At 40.1% G+C, this 18,778-nt stretch overlaps 2 protein-coding genes across 3 annotated transcripts in view; both read right to left on the reverse strand.

The window, feature by feature from the left end:
- The window catches only part of tln2a (talin 2a), a 111,971-nt gene extending 102,295 nt beyond the window's left edge, over window positions 1–9,676 (reverse strand). For both annotated transcript variants that reach the window (XM_034232167.1, XM_034232166.1), the window contains exon 1: window positions 9,520–9,676. The gene's annotated coding sequence lies outside the window, so the exon portion shown is untranslated. The remainder of the gene's footprint in view (window positions 1–9,519) is intronic.
- Window positions 9,677–11,747: 2,071 nt separating this feature from the next.
- Window positions 11,748–14,389, reverse strand: ddx28 (DEAD (Asp-Glu-Ala-Asp) box polypeptide 28). Its single transcript, XM_034232148.1, is given in 2 exon segments — window positions 11,748–12,629; window positions 12,631–14,389. Coding segments are annotated over 2 exon segments (1,695 nt in total). The 5' UTR covers window positions 14,176–14,389; the 3' UTR covers window positions 11,748–12,479.
- Window positions 14,390–18,778: the final 4,389 nt, after the last annotated feature.

An 18,778-nucleotide genomic window follows, 5' to 3' on the forward strand; every position in this document is an offset into this window, starting at 1 on the left:
ATACTTTGTACAGAAAGTATTACACTTACCATATACACAATCATCAGACAAAATAATCACCTGTCAAACTAAAAGAGTCTTGAAATCTTGCTGATGATACAATTGATCATTTGGGGAATACTAAACAGCTTTTGAAAACAGCCGTGTAACAATATCCTCTGTGACTCTGGACAAAACGTTTCACAGTCACAAAATAACCTGAGTTATGCCGTGTTATCTCAGCCTGGGCTTGGAGACTACAGCTGTGCCTCAATTCACGTTCTTTGGTAATTACACTTGCTATTTTGAGCGCATAAGTGCGTTAACACTAAGAATGTTAAATGCATTTCACCATGAGCACCCGCACCCTCCTCACCTTCGATGTCCGCCATCTTGGCAAGGTAGTAGGGGAATGACAGTTGTGGTTGGTCTGGTGAACACCACATTATTCAAGATATTTTATTGTCATATGTACAGTATAAGGGGCAAATGCACTGTACAATGTCATTCTTACGCTCAGCTTGCCACACCTAAGTATTATACAAATGTAGTTTGTAGTTTTGTATGTAATTTTGCACTAAACCATCCGTCATTTTATTGGGTTGATTTGGCAGTCTTTATTGATTTAGTATATTGGCGCAAAAAATAATGTGAATTATCACAGTGTGAATGTTGTTTATGGTGAGTGCACAATAGCCATGTTTGATTTGTCTACCTAAGTAAGTATATAGTGTACAAAGTGTACTAGGTGGAAGTGTACTAACTATGGAAAATATTCAAATTTGAACACAGGATTAAGGTTTTTAAATTGAAAACTTGTTTTAAAAAGAGGAAGCTTATGGTTGTTTACCAGAAAGGGAGGGTGTGTTTTAGCTCTCTTAGCTTTTAGATCTCTGTAAAGACGGTTACATGTCATTTAGATTATTCTTTGCGATAGCGATGCAGAATTTGTTTTCTATTTACAAACAAAAATCCAATATGGTGGTGTATTTTCTGCTAACCTTCTCCCAAATATTGGCTGCTGATATATACAACATAGTCAAATAACTTTATTTTCGGGTGTGGTTCTTTGTTGTTTGATATGCCATTGGAGATTTTTCATGAGATAAATAATTAGCCCAAAACAAAAATGTTGGTAATTAATTGTAGGGCATTTTCATCCAGTATAAATTGTGCAAAATATTATGGATTCCGACAATGGGTTCATCCCACTCACATATCCAGAATATGAAGTCCTTTTTATTCTGCGACTCTGGGACCGTCTCAGCCCCTCTGCCGGCAGGGTGGCCTTATTCAGCGGGGTCACTCCCCATGCAAGTTAGCTACCAAACATTTGTAGCAAGAATTTATCCTTATGAGAAAACCAAGAATAGATGGCCCAGGCTGCGGGAGGGCTGAGGAGGAGCAGAGGGGTGGGATACATTTCCAGCACTCCCAGAATGTTCACTCACTGCTCAACAAAGCTCAGCTCCACAGTCACTTCCTGGCAAATTCCAACACAGGATTATTTTCACAGTCCACAGCGTCGCAGGGACAAAAATTATTTGATGAGTAATAGAAATGTGGAAATTTGTCAACAAAAAAACAAATGTTGAGTAATGAGAACACCATTTGTTCGTGACAAATGTGACAGCCAACTGCTGAAGAGTCTTCAAAGCAGGGGAAAACTAAGATGCAGTCATGCTTGCGCTCACCTTTGGGAGCTCTGGCCTTCATTGGCGGAATCATCAAAGCTATATGCGCCCATCGCCTTCTTTAAAATGTTAAATTCAGATCGAATTTATATCCTGTCTTGTTTAAATGCCAAGTTATAATGTTCTCCTCTACTGCACAGATATTATTTTAGACTGCACGATTTAGGGAAATAATCGACTTGCGATTTTTCTGACAGATATTGCGATTGCGATTCCATTTGCGATATTTGTTTTTAAGCGACCCAAACGGAAGTTTATTGTAAAATGCGGACATATCTCCGGCTAGGAAGGTCGTATCAACGTGCTCCCGTCTCTAGCACCCCGCAGCCCGAGCTACGAGTGAAAGAACTAAACTTATATGAAACTTCCGTCGGGTTGCTTTAAAGTCAAGCTTCAGTTTAAGATTCACCCTGTAATAGAAACATGTGATGGAGCATCACTAACCTGACTCAGATGCTTTGTTTCACCAAACCATCTAGGAAAGCTCCATTGGAAGCCATTTGGAAAGGGCAGGCACTTTCAAAAATACTTGGCAGGTGATTGGATCAATCTGTCTATCACCTGCTATCATGGGCCACTTCTGATTGGTTAACAATGGCTGGTGCATGTGGGGCACAGCACTTCTGATTAGTTTGGATGACTGACACACAAGAAGAAAAAGATTAAATCGATTAATCGTTCAATCCAACTGCACACTATAAAAAGCCAACGTGCAATAATGTTTACTTCGACACGTTTAATGTTTTGGGATTCATCTGCAGTAGCCTACTCTGAGTGACGCATGCAAACACACTTTAGATAGGACACCAAAAATAACCACAACAAGTAGCATTTGGCATTAAGTAGTTGTCAACTGAGTGAATCTAAAAGAGAGCACTTGTGCGGTGGAGAAAGTGTTACATGATCACTTTTGAGCTGCACACTGACTTTGCCTGGGGAAGCAAACCAGCAATCTCTTAATAATAGGCATGCTTCTCTAAAGTTTAGGCAACTATTATATTTCTTGATTACTGATTGAAGCAGAAGGAACATCTATGTTACCGCCCTTAGCAATTGAAATGTGATGCGAAAATTACAGGGTTTTGAGGGTGCCTGGCCACACGTGGTTTTCAAAACAGCAAATCTACACTCTCTGTTTGCAGTGCGGTGTGCTTATGAACCGGGAGCAGCAGACACCTGATTAGGTTACATTTCTGCCCTGGTGACTATGAGGCATGAGGCTCGAGGTGGCAACCATGGCAGCAGGGATTTCTGCCAGAGATGCACTCCAGTAATAGCTGAAGTGCTCAGCTGCAACCTGAAACACATTTCAGAGCAGATCCACTTTCAGCCAGGGGTCAGGATGTCGGCTTTCTTTGGCCAAAACTCTTGAAATTTCAAACTGAGGTTTTGAAGTGAACCTGGATTTGGCCCAACAAGCAGTTGATATTTGTGTAACTCTAATCCTGGCTGATTTCTCTGTCAAATGATGTAACGAATGAGCACAGATCATAACTAAAGTTACATTTCACAGTGGTCCAACAGGAAAAAGACAAAACAATAGAGTTTTATCATTTACAAATTATATATTAATCAAATAATTAATCAAACTCCACACCAGAAACTGAATTTTAAAGTATAAATGCAATCTTAGCACAATAGTAGGAAAGGGAAATTGGTCAACATAGATCCATCTGTTACCGATCTCATGATGAGCAGTTACGGGAGTGTAATAATCTGCAGGTCTCCATTGAAAAAGAGATCGTTGATCTCAATGGGAATTCACCTGGATAAATAAAGGCTACAAACAAATAAGGGCATTTAAATTCAGAAATAACTGTTGTTCATATCCAAGCTGACCGGAAAGACGAAGGCATATTTTAATTTACAGATGGCCCTTTACAGATGGCCCTGAGCCCAATAGAGATTGCCCTGAAAAATGCGCGCAGACGAAATGAAGCACGAATGGTTTGGGGGGCCTCCCTCTAAAACATTTAGATTTTTTCAGGTCTTAGATGCTGTCTGGTGCATTCTCTAGACTGAATTATAAGATGAACCACCACAATATTTTATTCTTCATTTCACTTGTTTGTTTGTTCTTGTTTGTGTTTGCTCGCTTGCATGCCCTCCATAGCTATTAGAAATACTTAAGTTGTTGGTCAAGACACTTTCCATCTGATAAAGGCAAATGCCTTCCCAGATGTAAAAAAGTAGAAAACATTACAGTTATAACTGCCAAAACAAACATTATTTACACTAGTATGGCCCCTGTTAAAAATGTTTGTAATGTTATCTACTGTAAGTTGGTCGAACGAATGCCTCCTCATCCGGAAGCTGACCGAGCAGACCCGAGCAGCAGTCGAGAGGAGCCGAGCGCATCCGCGAAGCACCCAAAATGACGACGTCAGAGTTCCCGTTAGCCGGCAAATCTAAATCTCTCCGGTCAAAATAATTTCCCTTTAGCGCAATACCGCTTCAGTTGCGCCACTTATGTGACAGACAAGAAGAGTATGTGACAGACAAGAATAGTCAATTATAATGTCTAACACTTAATGTGGAGAAAGAGATGTCCTGTATGGGTTGATTGTGCGTTGATCTGTTGGTAATGCCTCAGGGTTCCGGTGGGCATGTAAACAAATGCATAATGCTGCGCTATACTTTGTGGCCTCACCCGGTTGCATAGCGACACTTATTGTTTTGGTGTCTTTTAATAAGCAGGTAGTCCTATCATTAGCTAGAACTAGCTGGATCTGATCGATATGGACATAAACGCGAGTGAAGTCTAATCTGACGGGAGAGAGAGATCAGCTGCTGATCATTGCCCGAGCTAAATACTAGATGGCCCCGGGATATTTTGGAATAAAAAGACAATGGAAGCTATGATAATTATGATTAGTCACCAAACGGCAAATGTTTTGTTTTCAAAGCCCATAAAAACTTGATTAGCGACAACAACTACAATATTGTCGACCAATCTCAATCTATTAAAATCGTAAACATAATTTGGTCATTAAAATTAGCAAGCTCTTCTACTGAGGAAACCCTTCTAATGAACAACTCCAATCAAAATGCCTACAGAGTAGTAAAGCTTTATCTCCTATCACTATGACAACCATACTGGCTCCTGTTGCACCAGATTGCTCAGCATGGCAAAGAATGTGGTATTTTTAAACCAGACTGGGGGTCCACTGACTTTAATCACAGAAAGAACAGAACCACATAACCAGACTTCTGCAGGGCACTTGCTGCAGAGACAGATTGCTCCTCATGAAACACACTGTGTTTAATTATACACCAAAAAACACAGCTAACATTTCCTATCCTTGAGTCATACACAGGATTTTAAACCAATCAATTAGCAAAAGCCAGTCAGGCAGAAATAGTTATTCCCGATACTGGCAGGCAACCACTGGCCAGGCTTATATTCACGATGCAATGTAGCTATGGGACGGTGGAGTGAGTGGGAGGCAGGCATACCAGAACCTAGTGGGAGGTGGGAAAACAGAAAGTAGAATTGATGTGCCAAAAACACAGCCTCTGTTGCATCCATCCAACAATGACCAGCATTCAGAACTTCAACCTCAAAACGTTACCCACAATGAAATGCTTCCATGCTTTAAAGCTGATGGGCATTAAGGACAGAATCGACTACAGTCCAATCTATTCAAACCTGTACATCAATCTTTACATTGATAGTATATTTTATGTGCTTCTGCATCAGTGGCACAAGATATGTTTTGGCTCAAAACTGTGATTGTTGAATGTTTGGTCCATCAGACGTCTGTTTTTAATTATGACCATTATTTCTAACATAAGTTTGAGGCTACGTCAAAGGTGCATGGAAAGTGATTCAATGTGTTTTCTGTCTGAACTAAATAGGTACTGTACATTTGGAAGGGCCAAGCACAGGGGCCCTCTTTCTCACAGGAAACCCTGCTTGGAATCTTGTGATTTGACTCTTGTGTTCAAAGGTTACTCATGCCTTGGCTTGGTCACAACAAAGTGTGAAATTCTCTGATATTGTTAACTTGAACTAGGCAAGACATTCCTCCGCCTCCATTCAGACCTCCTCCCCCCCCCCCCCCCTCATAAAACCAAGTGAATAGAAATACATTTTTACACAATGTAAATACATTGACGGCCTTGGTATCATCATCCAGATTCATAATGTAAAACATGATTATCTGTTATTGTAATAGTGAGGAAAGTGTGACTATCAGAGGGTATATCATACTGTCTATAGTAGGGCTGCACGATATTGGAAAAAACTGACATTGCGATATTTTCTTCCCCTGTGATGTGAAAAAATACAGGAATTGAAGAAAAGGCATTTTTTTTGTCCGCAAACCATCCTTTCTTGAACTTTAATGCTATACAATTGGTATATTTTTAACTATATTTAACCGGATGAAGGATTTTAGTCTGGATCTTAAGTTATCAGAGCAACAAGCTGAGCTAGCTCGGTTAGCAGCGCCGAACTGCCCTGGAGAAACACATGAAACTACTTTATTCAGTGTTTTATTCAGTGTTTGCTTTGGAGATTTGATTGTGATTGGTGGTTTGCTATGCATGCAGAGCCTGCATGTCACTCACTCAAGTAACCCTGACATGAAAGTTTTCCTTTTGTAGCAAGCAGCAAAAGAATTGTAACATGACGTGTTTGAGTTAATTTTTCTTTTTTTAAATCGCACTTCCTGCGATGTGAATATCGTGCATATCGCGATTATCGTCACAACACGATATATCGTGCAGCCCTAGTCTATAGACAAGGTTGGGGTATCAACAAGGAAAAAAACTTTAATTTAATCTTTGATTCTAGATCAAGAGCTGGCATACTTCAGCTTTTTTACCCTTACATCAGCTTTTTGAAATGGACAATAATATAAAAGACCTTACAAACATAGAGTTTCTATGTTCCAACGATTGTCTTTGATCACATATAACCTCAATCAGTCAAATAATGGCAACATTACATTTTGCCCTCAGCTTTTGTTTGCCAATTTGGCAGCTGATGCCTAGTTACTAACCTGGCAACCACTTTCAAACATTTGTTTCTGACTCTGAGGTCCATAAAACATGAAACAAGCAATGAGTTCCAGGTGGCCAACTGGGAGCTACACTGCGAACCAAGCAGAGCAGCCGAAACTGATTCTTCTCTTGGTTATTGCTGCATTAACACACTTTGTTTATTTCAGGAAAGCAAAAAGGGATACTGAAAAATATTCAACGTCATTTGATAATGTAATGTAACCATGCTTTGTCTGTGAAGCTCAAAGTCTATTCCCTCTACTCCAGCTTTGTTCCAACTGTATGAAAAAAGCTCCTCTTAATCAGTTTGTGAAGAGAAAACTGTTCCCAAGCAGCCTCTTGTGGAAACTGTTAATAACTCTACTTGCCGACAGTAACACTCAACTTTGATTGACACTTCCTGTACACAGCAAAGCTACCTGGCTGATCCTGAGCAGCAAGCTGTTGGCTTCCTTCCCGTGGCTCAGTGCATTTGCATAACATTTGTGCCTCTTTAAGATTAAAGTGTCATTTCGGGCTGCTTATTACTTCCTCTCTGTGGTCCCTTGTGACAGCAGAGGTCTGTTTTCATGCAGAACAAAGGAACAGATCAATAAATTAGCCATGTATTAATGATGAGTAACCCGTCTACTGCCGGATGAGATTGGCCTCGAAAGTCTTTCGAAGCCAGAAATACACATGGTCTTTGAAAGTTAGTCCCCCAAGGCTGTAGAGCAAGCGCAATACCTTTGGAAATCAGTTAACTGTTGGCTTTAGTATATTTATGCCATATTTTACAATGGCAACAGGCTATGTGTCATGTATTGATTCAAAGCTCTTCTATTCTTGCATTCAGTTTCATTATGTTCAGAATAAGGCATCATTTTCTGATTATCCTCACTGCTTCTCCTTCCCTGCCACTGATTTCAGCACTCAATAACTGAACAGCTACACAGCAAATAGTGTAATTGTTGATCCGTCTGCTTTGAGAAGATTGGTTTCAAACTATTTGCATAATGAAGCTATAAACACATTTTTCAAAAAAGGTCAGTGCAGTTACTAATATAATGAAAAGGCTTTTGATTGCTGCTTTAATGTCAGCAGAGCAGAGTAAGGCAGAGTTTGGTCAGTTTAATAAATGGTTGGTGCCAGCGCTTGAGGCAGAGCAGCATACAAAGCAGCAGCAGAAGATAGTAACAGTTAACCATGGGGCTTGAGAAAATGACATTTTCACAGAGATGAGACAGAAGCATAACTGATCAGTTCGGTGACAGGGTCCTGGCTCATTAGACGAGAGCTGCCATTTTGAAAGGACAGATTTTAACATCGGGTAACTTGAGAGGATGGGATGACATTCTCGTGCCGTAGCAATTTTCTTCACGCCTTTATTAACTATAGATTTTTTTGAAATCTAATAACTGCCAACCTTTCGCACCAGACATGCTGTCCTTACACCCAGACAGATCTCAACACGGGCTGGTGCTAGACATACCTAGAGGATGTGTAAAGAAACAGTCAGAGGGGACCACTCGTTCCTCAGGAATCACACACACATTGGAGCCGCCTGCAGCATAAGGTCATGTGTCTTTTTCTGACAAGCCAAGGTCTATGCAACCAGGGGGGAGAGGGGAATGGTGTGTGTGTGTGCGTGTGTGTGTGTGTTTACTTTTGCCCATTAAACTGCCAGAGAAACTCACTTGCACATCTAACATCGCAGGCATGTCTTGCTTCATTGGTGCCCCCATCTCATATGACCGTCTGCCTCACAGTCAGTCCCACACAGGGCACTCCCTTAATAAAATGAATCTGCCACTCATCAGTCATCCTCTCATTGCAATACTACTATGGAGCGTACTGACGCTAGAGCACAAACTTGGCACATAAAGTGATCATTTAATTAATTGGCAAAAAGGAGGACATACTCATGAGATTCCCTGCAGTGATCATAATTATAAACACATCTAGCATGAGATAATATAACTTCTACAAATTGTAGGCTATGAAAGCCTTGTATTTCTATAAAGGGGTGTGGCAGCGTAGGAGACACAGGCAGCCATCCCCACAATTCATGCGATATAACCTGGAAGGATAGCTGCTGCTGCAGAGAAGCCATGCATTATTCTAAATGTCGCACTCCCCCCCCCCCCCCCCCCCCCCCCCCATGTTGCTCTTATTGTACTGTAGCAACCACATGCACATGAGTTCCCCTGCAGGCTGTAATGTTTAACGGTGTAGTGAACTGAAGCCTTGGATTCCCCATATGGAGGAGCTGCTTCTTTAACACAGCAGCCACGCGCTTTACACAGGTGGCCTCCCTTTAATTTGCGTGGCAGACATTAAATTATTAATTATTGACGAAATGTTTTTATTTTAACAAAAGTTGACAACAATTGCATGAGTGGACGATTGAATGAGATGGTAATTTAACATGGCGGAGGCTGGCTTTCCCTTGGCCAGTGCAATGTTACCAGACCCTCCGTGAACTCTCCATGCCTTTATGACTCTGCACACCCACCACAAAACACACCAAAAACAGCTTTGCCAAAATAAATCGCCAAAACCGGTGCCACTGGAGAAGTCGACAATTAAAAAGGCTCCACAAGTTTGGTTGATTCAAATGAGCATGGGAGCCCCTGAACTTCGGCTGTAGCAGCGATACATTTAAAAAGAGCCGGAGGAGCAGACATGTGAAGCGGTCACAGAGGGGCTCCCATCCGGCAGACAGGCACTCACGCCGGGCTCGCACACACACAGGTTTTCATTATAACGCTTTGGTCGGAGAGAAGGTCAGGCAGATTCGTTCGTCTGCTGCGGGGGAGATGGCCAGCAGAATAATCGGATTACAGGTTTGTACACCTACCTTCAGATCCTCTACTGGGGCATTTCAAGCAAGGCAGCCCTGAGAAGATGCACATAAGCCGACAGTCCCGCTCCTCAGCAGTACAATATCCTCCGCGTTGAGGGAAATTTCCAAGTGGCTGGACAGTGTTTGAGCAGCAGCAGCGGCACTGTGTGTGTTTGAGTTTGTGTGTTAATGGAGGGGGGGGGGGGGGGGTACACTGGGGCAAAGAGGAAATGCGTCACTATTAATGGACCAAACGCTTTGTAGTCCACCCGCTGTCCACTGAACTACAAATGGGGTTGAATTAATATAATTTATATTTGTACAGAAAACATTTTGTCATGTGTGATTATTTGTGAGAGCCATTACCTCACGTTAGAATGTTTTTTATAGGTCTAAAAAAGTATTCAATTATTGGTTGGCATACGATTATCAGTCCGGGTGATAAGTTATTGCCCTTCACATGTTGGTTTAAAGCCAAAAACAAAGAGAGGAAGAAAGGAGAATTCCCTGTGAAAGGCATCCAAACATCACCACCTGCTCAAATATAGGCCTAGTCATTGTTTGTTTTACTGTAGACTGGGTGGTGAGAACCTGTGACCTCAAACCAGCTGTATTGCTTGTTTGTCCAACAAACCACCATTATCAACTACTTCTGAATGGTACTGGCATTATTTAGTGCATTTAAAATGACTATGCTTGGAATATAAAAGGCAGACATGTGTCTGATATGGTTTTAGTTTTTTTCTACAGAAAAGTGTATACAAGCTACACATCCTACAGCAATGTGCACAGTAAAGGTCAATTACCAATATGAAAATGTTTTTATTAGTGGGTAACTAAAAACAAAGAAAGGCTCAAACAAAACAGGACAGATCGGGTTAGACTGATTCTTATTATGGGCCAAAATCCAATAACCCTGGACTTTACATGTCCCAAGATGCAATTAAATAGCATTTTTGGATTTGTCAGTGAGGTTGCCCACATCTTTCAAAACCAACTTCCAGTCTCAGTAAAACATTTTGTTTATTGTGGGTGGTTCCTTAATCAAGGTTGGGATAACCCAAATGACATCACTATGACCTCATCTATATCTACACTTAACATACAGGTACATTTTGTTTCACAGGCTGCAAAGTATTCCTTGAATGTAGTTCACTGGTTATGTGTGAAATTGTTGGAGTGGCCCTTTAAGGCATGGTCTAAAATTATTTTAGCCATTCAAAAACGTAATGGGGGGGCAGCTACTACCTGGAAATGGGAAATTTGATAGTTCATTATTTGTGCAGGGGTCAGGTGAGGTGAGGCAGGACAGAAATATAAATTGAGGGATTGGAGGCATTTGTTACACATGCTATTAGTGGAAACTGGGTCCCTGTTGTCAGGGTATACAGTTGGGTGAAATGTGAACCTCAGCGGGGGTGAAGCTTAAAGATGTTGACCCGAGCCGGAGCAGAACAATCTCAGATGGATTCCAGACATTCTGATGGAAGCCCCTTGTTACTGTCACAGCCATTAACACATCTATTCCTCTGTCTGCGAACTATAATCTCTATACTTCCAGACACTCCAACATAAATCATCATGTATGTAACATGGCAACGTGAGAGCCTTTTGAAAATAAGAGCACATACCATTTCCAGGCAGAAATGTCTAAGGACGTCATCTGTGCATAAATGTAAAAAAATAGTTTAAAATAACACCTACTAAACCAGACTCAAAAGAAAAGGTATTACCTTTGAAATAGGATCCCAATTTTTTTCTTTAAGTCTGAAATATTTTCATGTTGACACTTTTGCGGTTTCCTTTCAACAAGCACCCACAGGCATAGAAGAGGGGGGAAATCATTTGTAAGTACAGCAGGCAGACCACATCAACAGTAGAGATGTCAGCTTTTGGCCAGTGTTCAACTTAACAGGAGATTAATGATAAGAGCCTAGTTCTGATGAAGTGTTTCTGTACTGCAAACATGAGAGATAATGGAGTCCTTATAGAAACTAGTATGTGGGATGGTGACCGTTTCAGATATGTTAGGGGAACTTGTGCCCGGTTCATTGTATTTAGCACAAAGCACAAACATGTTTACATGGTATGGCCTATCAACTGTGCAGTGAATGCACATAAACTAATATTAGACAAATACCACCCCCCAGTGGTCAAATACATGCAGTACATATCACAGAAGAAAACACTGAACTAGTTGAAATGGTGGTAAGGAATCGAATGAATCTGCAGGGAATTCAGGATTTGTCCACATGACATTTTCGCATTTATTTTCTTATTCTTAAAGGTTTTATGAGAAAGACAAAGTATTTTTTATACTTTGTTGAAATGTTCACTACACATTCTCATGTTAATAACACACCCTGGATGGTATTTGGTTAGGTGTGGCGAAAAAGCCAACCGGTTGTATTTGAAAAACGTTACTTTGTTGCCCAGTTGACAATCATTTACACTCACCAACCGGGTCAACTCTGTTTTCAGTAGTTCTAAGGAAACAAATGTGTTGCTAATGGAGAAAGAAAATGACCAGTACATTGTTCAAAGCTCACCTCTTTTCCAAATGGCTCTAATCAATAGTTGAGGTAAAAGAAACAAAGTGAAACAAATATTCAAAGCTATTTTTACTTATAAGTTTAAACATTTTTACAAAACAAAATTAATAAAAAATAACACAAACAAAAAAAGTCAGGTGATTGGAAGAAGTATATTAAATCCAAATAAGCAACTGATGAGAAGATTAATCAGCAGAAAACAAACATTCAAACTAGGACAATAGTAAATTGATAAATAACGCACACACTGGGTCTCTTCCATATCCCCATTAATAGGTACGATTTATAATATGTTATTTTAAATTGAGATCAAATTGTATTCTGCTTACATTTCTTTGCACATTTAGACTTTGTAATTCCAATACTACACATACAATGTCCCACTGGAGGCTTTTCCATCTGAAAACATACAAAAAGACTCATCTACTCCTCTGTCTCTACCTCTTTGGGTTTCGGCTCACGTATCTCAGACTCCATCCCTGGCAAACTAGTTCTCCTTCGTGCAGCAGTCTCGATCTTCTGCACCAGCTCCACGTCCCAGGGATGCGTGACAAAGGTGAGCACCTCCCCCCCCCTCCATCCCTCCTGCCCTCCCCACTCTCCCTGCCCTGTGAATGTAGTCCGTGTGGGATTCCGGGGAGTCATAGTTGACGACCAATCGCACTCGAGATGTGTCCAGGCCACGTGAAGCGATGTCTGTGCATATCAGCACATCTGCACTGCCCTTCTGGAAGGAGTGGAAGATTCCTGCCCGCACGGCTGCAGGCATGTCCCCCTGCAGACGGGCGTGCTGCACCCCCATCTCGTCCAGTGAGTACCCCAGCCAGTTGACGGTGACACTCTTGTTGCAGAACACCAGCGCAGCACCGCCTCCTTCCTGTTGGAGCTGCTTCAGGGCCTGGTTGAGCTCCAGGATCTTATCAGTACCCTTCAACTTCAGAAACTTCTGCTTGACATGAGGCATGAGGAAGTGCAGCATCTTGCTTTTGATAACAACGATGCTGCCAAGATCTGTCACCTGGCTGAGCACTTCACCCACACCCCCAGGGAAGGTGGCCCCCACCACCAGCAGCTGGGCTTTATGGTCCAGGCCTTTTGTTTCCTTGGGATGTCTAGAGATGTTTGTTTTGACAAGGATGCTCTCCAGCATGTCAGAAAAGCTAGGGTCGAACATGGTGTCAGCCTCGTCTACCACGAAGAAGCTCAGGTCGCTCAAGTCAATGCAGCGTCTCCGCAGGGCCTTCACCAGAGCCCCTGGTGTGGCCACTAAAATATCCGGATGATCCTTCTTGAAGACCTCCTTGATGTGTCCTACACCTCGCCCACCCCCCACAGTCATCGTCCGTAAACCTAACTCAGCACACAAACCCCTGGACACAGCGGCCACCTGCTCTGCTAACTCTCTAGAAGGCACAAGAACCACAGCACCAATCTTGTGTGTGCCCTGAGCGTACATCTCCGATTTCTTATCAGCCATTAGCCTCTGAACAATAGGCAGGAGGTAACTCAAGGTTTTCCCACTGCCAGTCTCCGCAGCACAGAGAATATTGTGACCTTTCATGACCTTTGGGATGGTCTGCAGCTGCACAGTGGTAGGGTTGGTAATGCCGATTTTCTCCAAAGTCTCGACCAGCTCCTTACAGATTTGGAGGTTATTAAACGTCACAGGTGCTTCCTTTTCAACTTCTTCATTCTGATTTTCAGCAACAAAAGGGGCCACCGTCCTCATGTTGTTGATGGTGAAATAGTCCCCAAATGATTTGTTGTGTTTCCATCCTTTCGAGGAGAGGACGGGCTGCTCGAACCTCCCGAGAGTGTATGCTGCAGTCTGGTTCAGATCCGGGTTCTTGCTCTGGATCAGCAGCTTGCCAGCTCTAACGGTGTTGATCTTGTTTTTACCTCGAGTCTGCTTCACATTTTCCACTTGCTTCTGCATGTAGCGAGGGATCCGAATAACAGTCTCTTCCGGCGCAGCTACTGATTGATAAAAGCGAGTCTGGCTAACAGGACAATGAAGGCGAGAGTACGCCGACACAATAACAAATGTACGAGAGTTGACTCTATTTGAGATTGCTCGGGACGCAGCCGAAGCCAAATATGCGACCTTCACAGAGAGCATTTTGTTTGTAACCGGCTCTATAGCAGCTTAGAGTCCCGTGACAAGAATTACAACGCAGAGCAAATATTAGACCAAGAAAACGAGACTAGTTTAGCGAACTGGGAATCTTGTGGAGTCACTTCACATGTTCAAAAACACCGTAGATTTGTTAGCATCCTCTTTCAAATGACAGCAACACAACGCCATGCTTTGTTGGCGAATGTTGATGATGTCGACTCGGCGTTGAGTGATGACGTATGTAGAAATGCAAAATCTAGATTTTCAACAAATCTAGATGTGTAGAGGTGTAGCCTACTTCTAAAACCACCACATGTATTTGTTAACTTTGTTTACTCTAAAGTTTCAGACTTAGATTAACAATACAAAACATAATGAACACAAATATATATTGTATTTGTATTGATCCCTTGGGAGGTTCATTATCTGCCCGGCATTAAATATAGGCGTAGTATAATAAAAACATAAAAAGCTTCTTCTTCCCCAGCTGTACTGTAACATTAAAGGGATCTATATGTAAGACATCAATAATTACAATATACATAGGTCATAAAGTCAAGTTCTACCAAAATGGATATGATATGGGCTGCATGCCTGCTTTAACCACTGAGCTATACAGCAGCTTGTGCAGGTAGGATTGATTTGAAATCATTGGATCACATGACCTTTTTTGTGTACAATTTGACACAAAGCTTTCAAATAAAAGTGGGACTGGTCAGAGGAAGTGAAATAAAATATGATGGCAACTCAAAGATATTGTTAAAGACACGTGCATAACTTTCAGAGCAATTGAAATAGCATTTGTTATAAATGTTGTCGTATTCACAGAATACAAGGCTACCAAGCAGAACAACATTGTGTGAAACACGCACAGACACAGAAATGTATAAATATATATAAATGTAACTGAAAATAAATGTAGAAATACATTAAAGCTATATAATAATGCATGTTCTGTTTTATTCTCAACTTTTACTTTTTTATTTATACATTCATTTATCTATTTCCATATATATTTCTGTTTTCATGTATTTTTTTATTCCTGCATTTTTTCTGTATTAATGCATTTATTTGTTACGTATGTCATGATCTGTCCTCCATGGCTCCTGTGCATAAAAGTACAAATTCACTCCAAATCACATCCCAGTAAGACCTATAGTTGGGCGTATATATAATAATAGTTTGATATGTCTAATTATTTCTATTGATACATGTTTTCAACATTTAAACATAAAGTTTAGATTTCACCTAAATTACCTATTGATTCAGAGGCAAGACACTCGATTTGCATGATGATCACTGTTTCTCCTGAAGTCTTGTACATTGTAACCCTGTTCTCATGATAACTCAATCCCTGATCAATATACAATGAATCAGCACTGCAGTACAGTTATAAAAGAGATTAAAATAGATTAGAAAAGGGTGAGAAAAAGTGCCGTCATTGACACAACAGTGACTGTCGATAACTGCCCACATGACCCTGACCTCTGGTCAATTCTCTTCAGCATTTTGAGGCACAGTAAAGTATACACTTGCATTTATCTGAGAATCACCAAAGAAAGCTTATCAACATTTTCATCTGATTATTGTAATTAGATTTATTAATCTTTTCAAGCATGTCAGCTTAGCATGTACACTTATAAATTACTACTTAAAGGGCTGCCTTGGGGCTTTTAGGGGGATAATCTATGCTGCTTTGCCACTGGGAGTGTAAACTAATTAAAAGGAGACTAATCTAACTAGGCATGCATTCAGAGAGGGTCCAAAGGGGGATTTCACTCTTTGCTGTTTGGCCCTGTCTTTGCCCATTTGGCTGCCAAGAATGTTTTCATTCATTTGTTTTGGTTTACAAATGGTATCCTCATATCCTATTCCTTTTGTGCAAAGCAATTACAGCAGCCTGCATCAGTGTGACTGTCACATGAAGCATTGATTGTACAGCAGCTACCCTTCCCAAATGAATCGGTTCACTGATTGATTTACTGTAGCATCACACACACTTCCAGTAATAGAATCTCTGTCACATGTTGGACAAACCAATGCTGCATACATCCCTACAAACTGGGGTCTTTGATCACTGTCCACCAAGAAAGAGGAAACAACTGAGCTGGGCATTTACCAATACTTAACAGAATCAAAATCAGAATTAGATATATTGCCAGGTTTAAACAACAAGGAATTTGCTTTGGTGTAAAATGGTGCTTACAGTAAGATAAATTAGGTTGTAAAATAAGAGCAAATATATACATATTACTAAATCCATAGTAAACACTGTTAAGTATTAATGTAAAACATTTTTAGAAGAAATATGGATATACAAAAATCGAAACACAATGAGAACATGACAAGTGAAAATAAATGAATATGTGCAGTATATCTGAATTTAAAAGTTAAAGAAATGTGTTTTAATATTGTGCTTTATCCAGTCTTTATGACTCCTCAAAGCGCTTACATTTTCTTCATCTTAAATGAGGTAAATTCCCATGAACTGTATATTTTATTTTCATCTCAAGTCTTTGGCTTGTCATTGCCTGTCAGTGAGAACACTGTCCGACTCACTCATCATAACAAGCCAATTTTCTGTTTCGCATACTGAACAAAAGAGGGCAGCATAAATCAAGAAGGAAGATTTCAAGTCATCTGAGTTCCTGATCAGAGCTGCGAAAGAACGTTTTTGTGGTTCCCATTCTTCTTCCAGATTGTTTAAATATAAATGAAACATATTGGTTGTCAAGGATTTTTTATTCTGCTGTTAAATTCCTCATAATCTCACCATTCAAAATTATTATCACATACTGCAGGTCAATCACAGATAGATAAACACAAGAAATATCAAATAAAGTTACAGATTGTTGTATTTACTTTTCAAATGTTGGAGAACCTATACAAATACAATCATGTCTACAAAACAGTCTTATTATTAGTCTTTCATCTCTTGTGAGCTGACATTCTGATCCAGAACTTTGTGCAATGTAATATTTCTTGACATTTAGTGAAAATCAGAATCAGAATAACTTTATTAGAGTGGAAATGTACAGTGTTACAGCAAAAGTGAAGATAGAGACAACAAATAAAACACTATTCAATAAGGGCATGCACATAATATTAAAATAGATAAATAAAATCACTGTGTTGCAAAAGTAGTGTGTTGCATTTCTGCAGTGTGTGCAAACCCCAATCCTTGAAAGAGTGACACCTCTCAGAAAGGACCAGTGTGGGGGCAGATGCTGTTGTTTTTCCCTTCAGAACTTTCTCTGTAGCAACACAATATCACAAACCACATCTACAGCCTCCCACACAATTTGTTTTCTTTATCTTCTCCCTTCAAAGGTCATTTGCGAAGATAAGAGACGTCAGTAACCTGAATTAGACTCACTCGGGTGGGTCTGTGGACATGATTGCTGCACAGGAGAAAGTTCAGCCACACATTCATATTACTTCATAAATCATTGAGAAGATATTTGTGATGAAGGAGAATGTAAAGTCAGTGAATTAAGACTTGTTTTGATGAATTACAACTAAAACCTTGTGTCCTCTTATTCTCTTTTCTTTTGTAAGCATGTGGAACTTATTATAATTTAAAAAAGCGTAATCCTCAATGTGCTTGAACCATTATAAAAGTACATACATAACAGTTTTACTGTCATTATGTGCTTTTATTTTTTCTTTATTGCCTGAAATATGTTGAAACGGGGAAAGAATCACAGCTCAAGAGGACATTCCAGTTGCAATTATTTATCATTTGTAAGTACCCTAGATACTTGGTTGTATTAATAAATATAATCATCTCTTAAGAGGGACTGAATAGAGATTGAATTGGTTATTACTTACGTGCGACAATGGGATTTTCGCAAATAATAATGTGATTAAATGACAGTACCTATTCAAATAATTTCTCAAAAATAGCTACTTTCTTGAACCCTTTTCAACAAAAGCAATGCTACTCATTTATTACTTATTTAAGTTAAGTAACTATAAGCCTGTTTGAGTAGAACATTTCAAGTACTCTGTAAATGGAGCTCTACATGTCAGTCTTAAATGGCAGGTGACGGTGGAAATTGTATGAAGTTTGGAGAGGAAAGAAACAAAAACACGGTTTTGGTGTATGTTCCAAACTCTGTACTTTGAATATATAAACAATAACCTTTACGTTACTAAAATGTCTGTTGTTTCAGGAGGGTGCATAGAAGTCAAAAAGGGTTAAACCTTTTGCTTTTGCATGGAAATAAAGACCACAGGAAATGTAATATTGATGCTTTCAGATGCATTTGTGAGCGGAGCGCTTGTCTTTACGCCCACATGCATCTAGAATATATGTAGTGTGCATGTGTCAGACAACTAAGAAGCTGCTATTTGGTGTGCATGCAATTTGTTTTGAGGATGGACTGATTCACATCAAATTGTGGTTTTGCAGAAGTTATTTTTATAAATGATCTTTGAGCCTGTTTTACCAGGCAAACAAACGTAGTTACTTTTATTTTTGCACAAAGAACAAGTGCTCATTTGTGTCTTTTATTGCAAGTTGATCTTTGAAGCCCTAAAATGTTGTTCCAATTTTATGAATGTAGGCTGGTATTATTAATAGAAGCAGTAATGCACATAATAA

The sequence above is a fragment of the Gymnodraco acuticeps genome, unplaced genomic scaffold, assembly GCF_902827175.1.
Source record: "Gymnodraco acuticeps unplaced genomic scaffold, fGymAcu1.1, whole genome shotgun sequence".
In the NCBI taxonomy this organism is placed as follows: Eukaryota; Metazoa; Chordata; class Actinopteri; order Perciformes; family Bathydraconidae; genus Gymnodraco; species Gymnodraco acuticeps.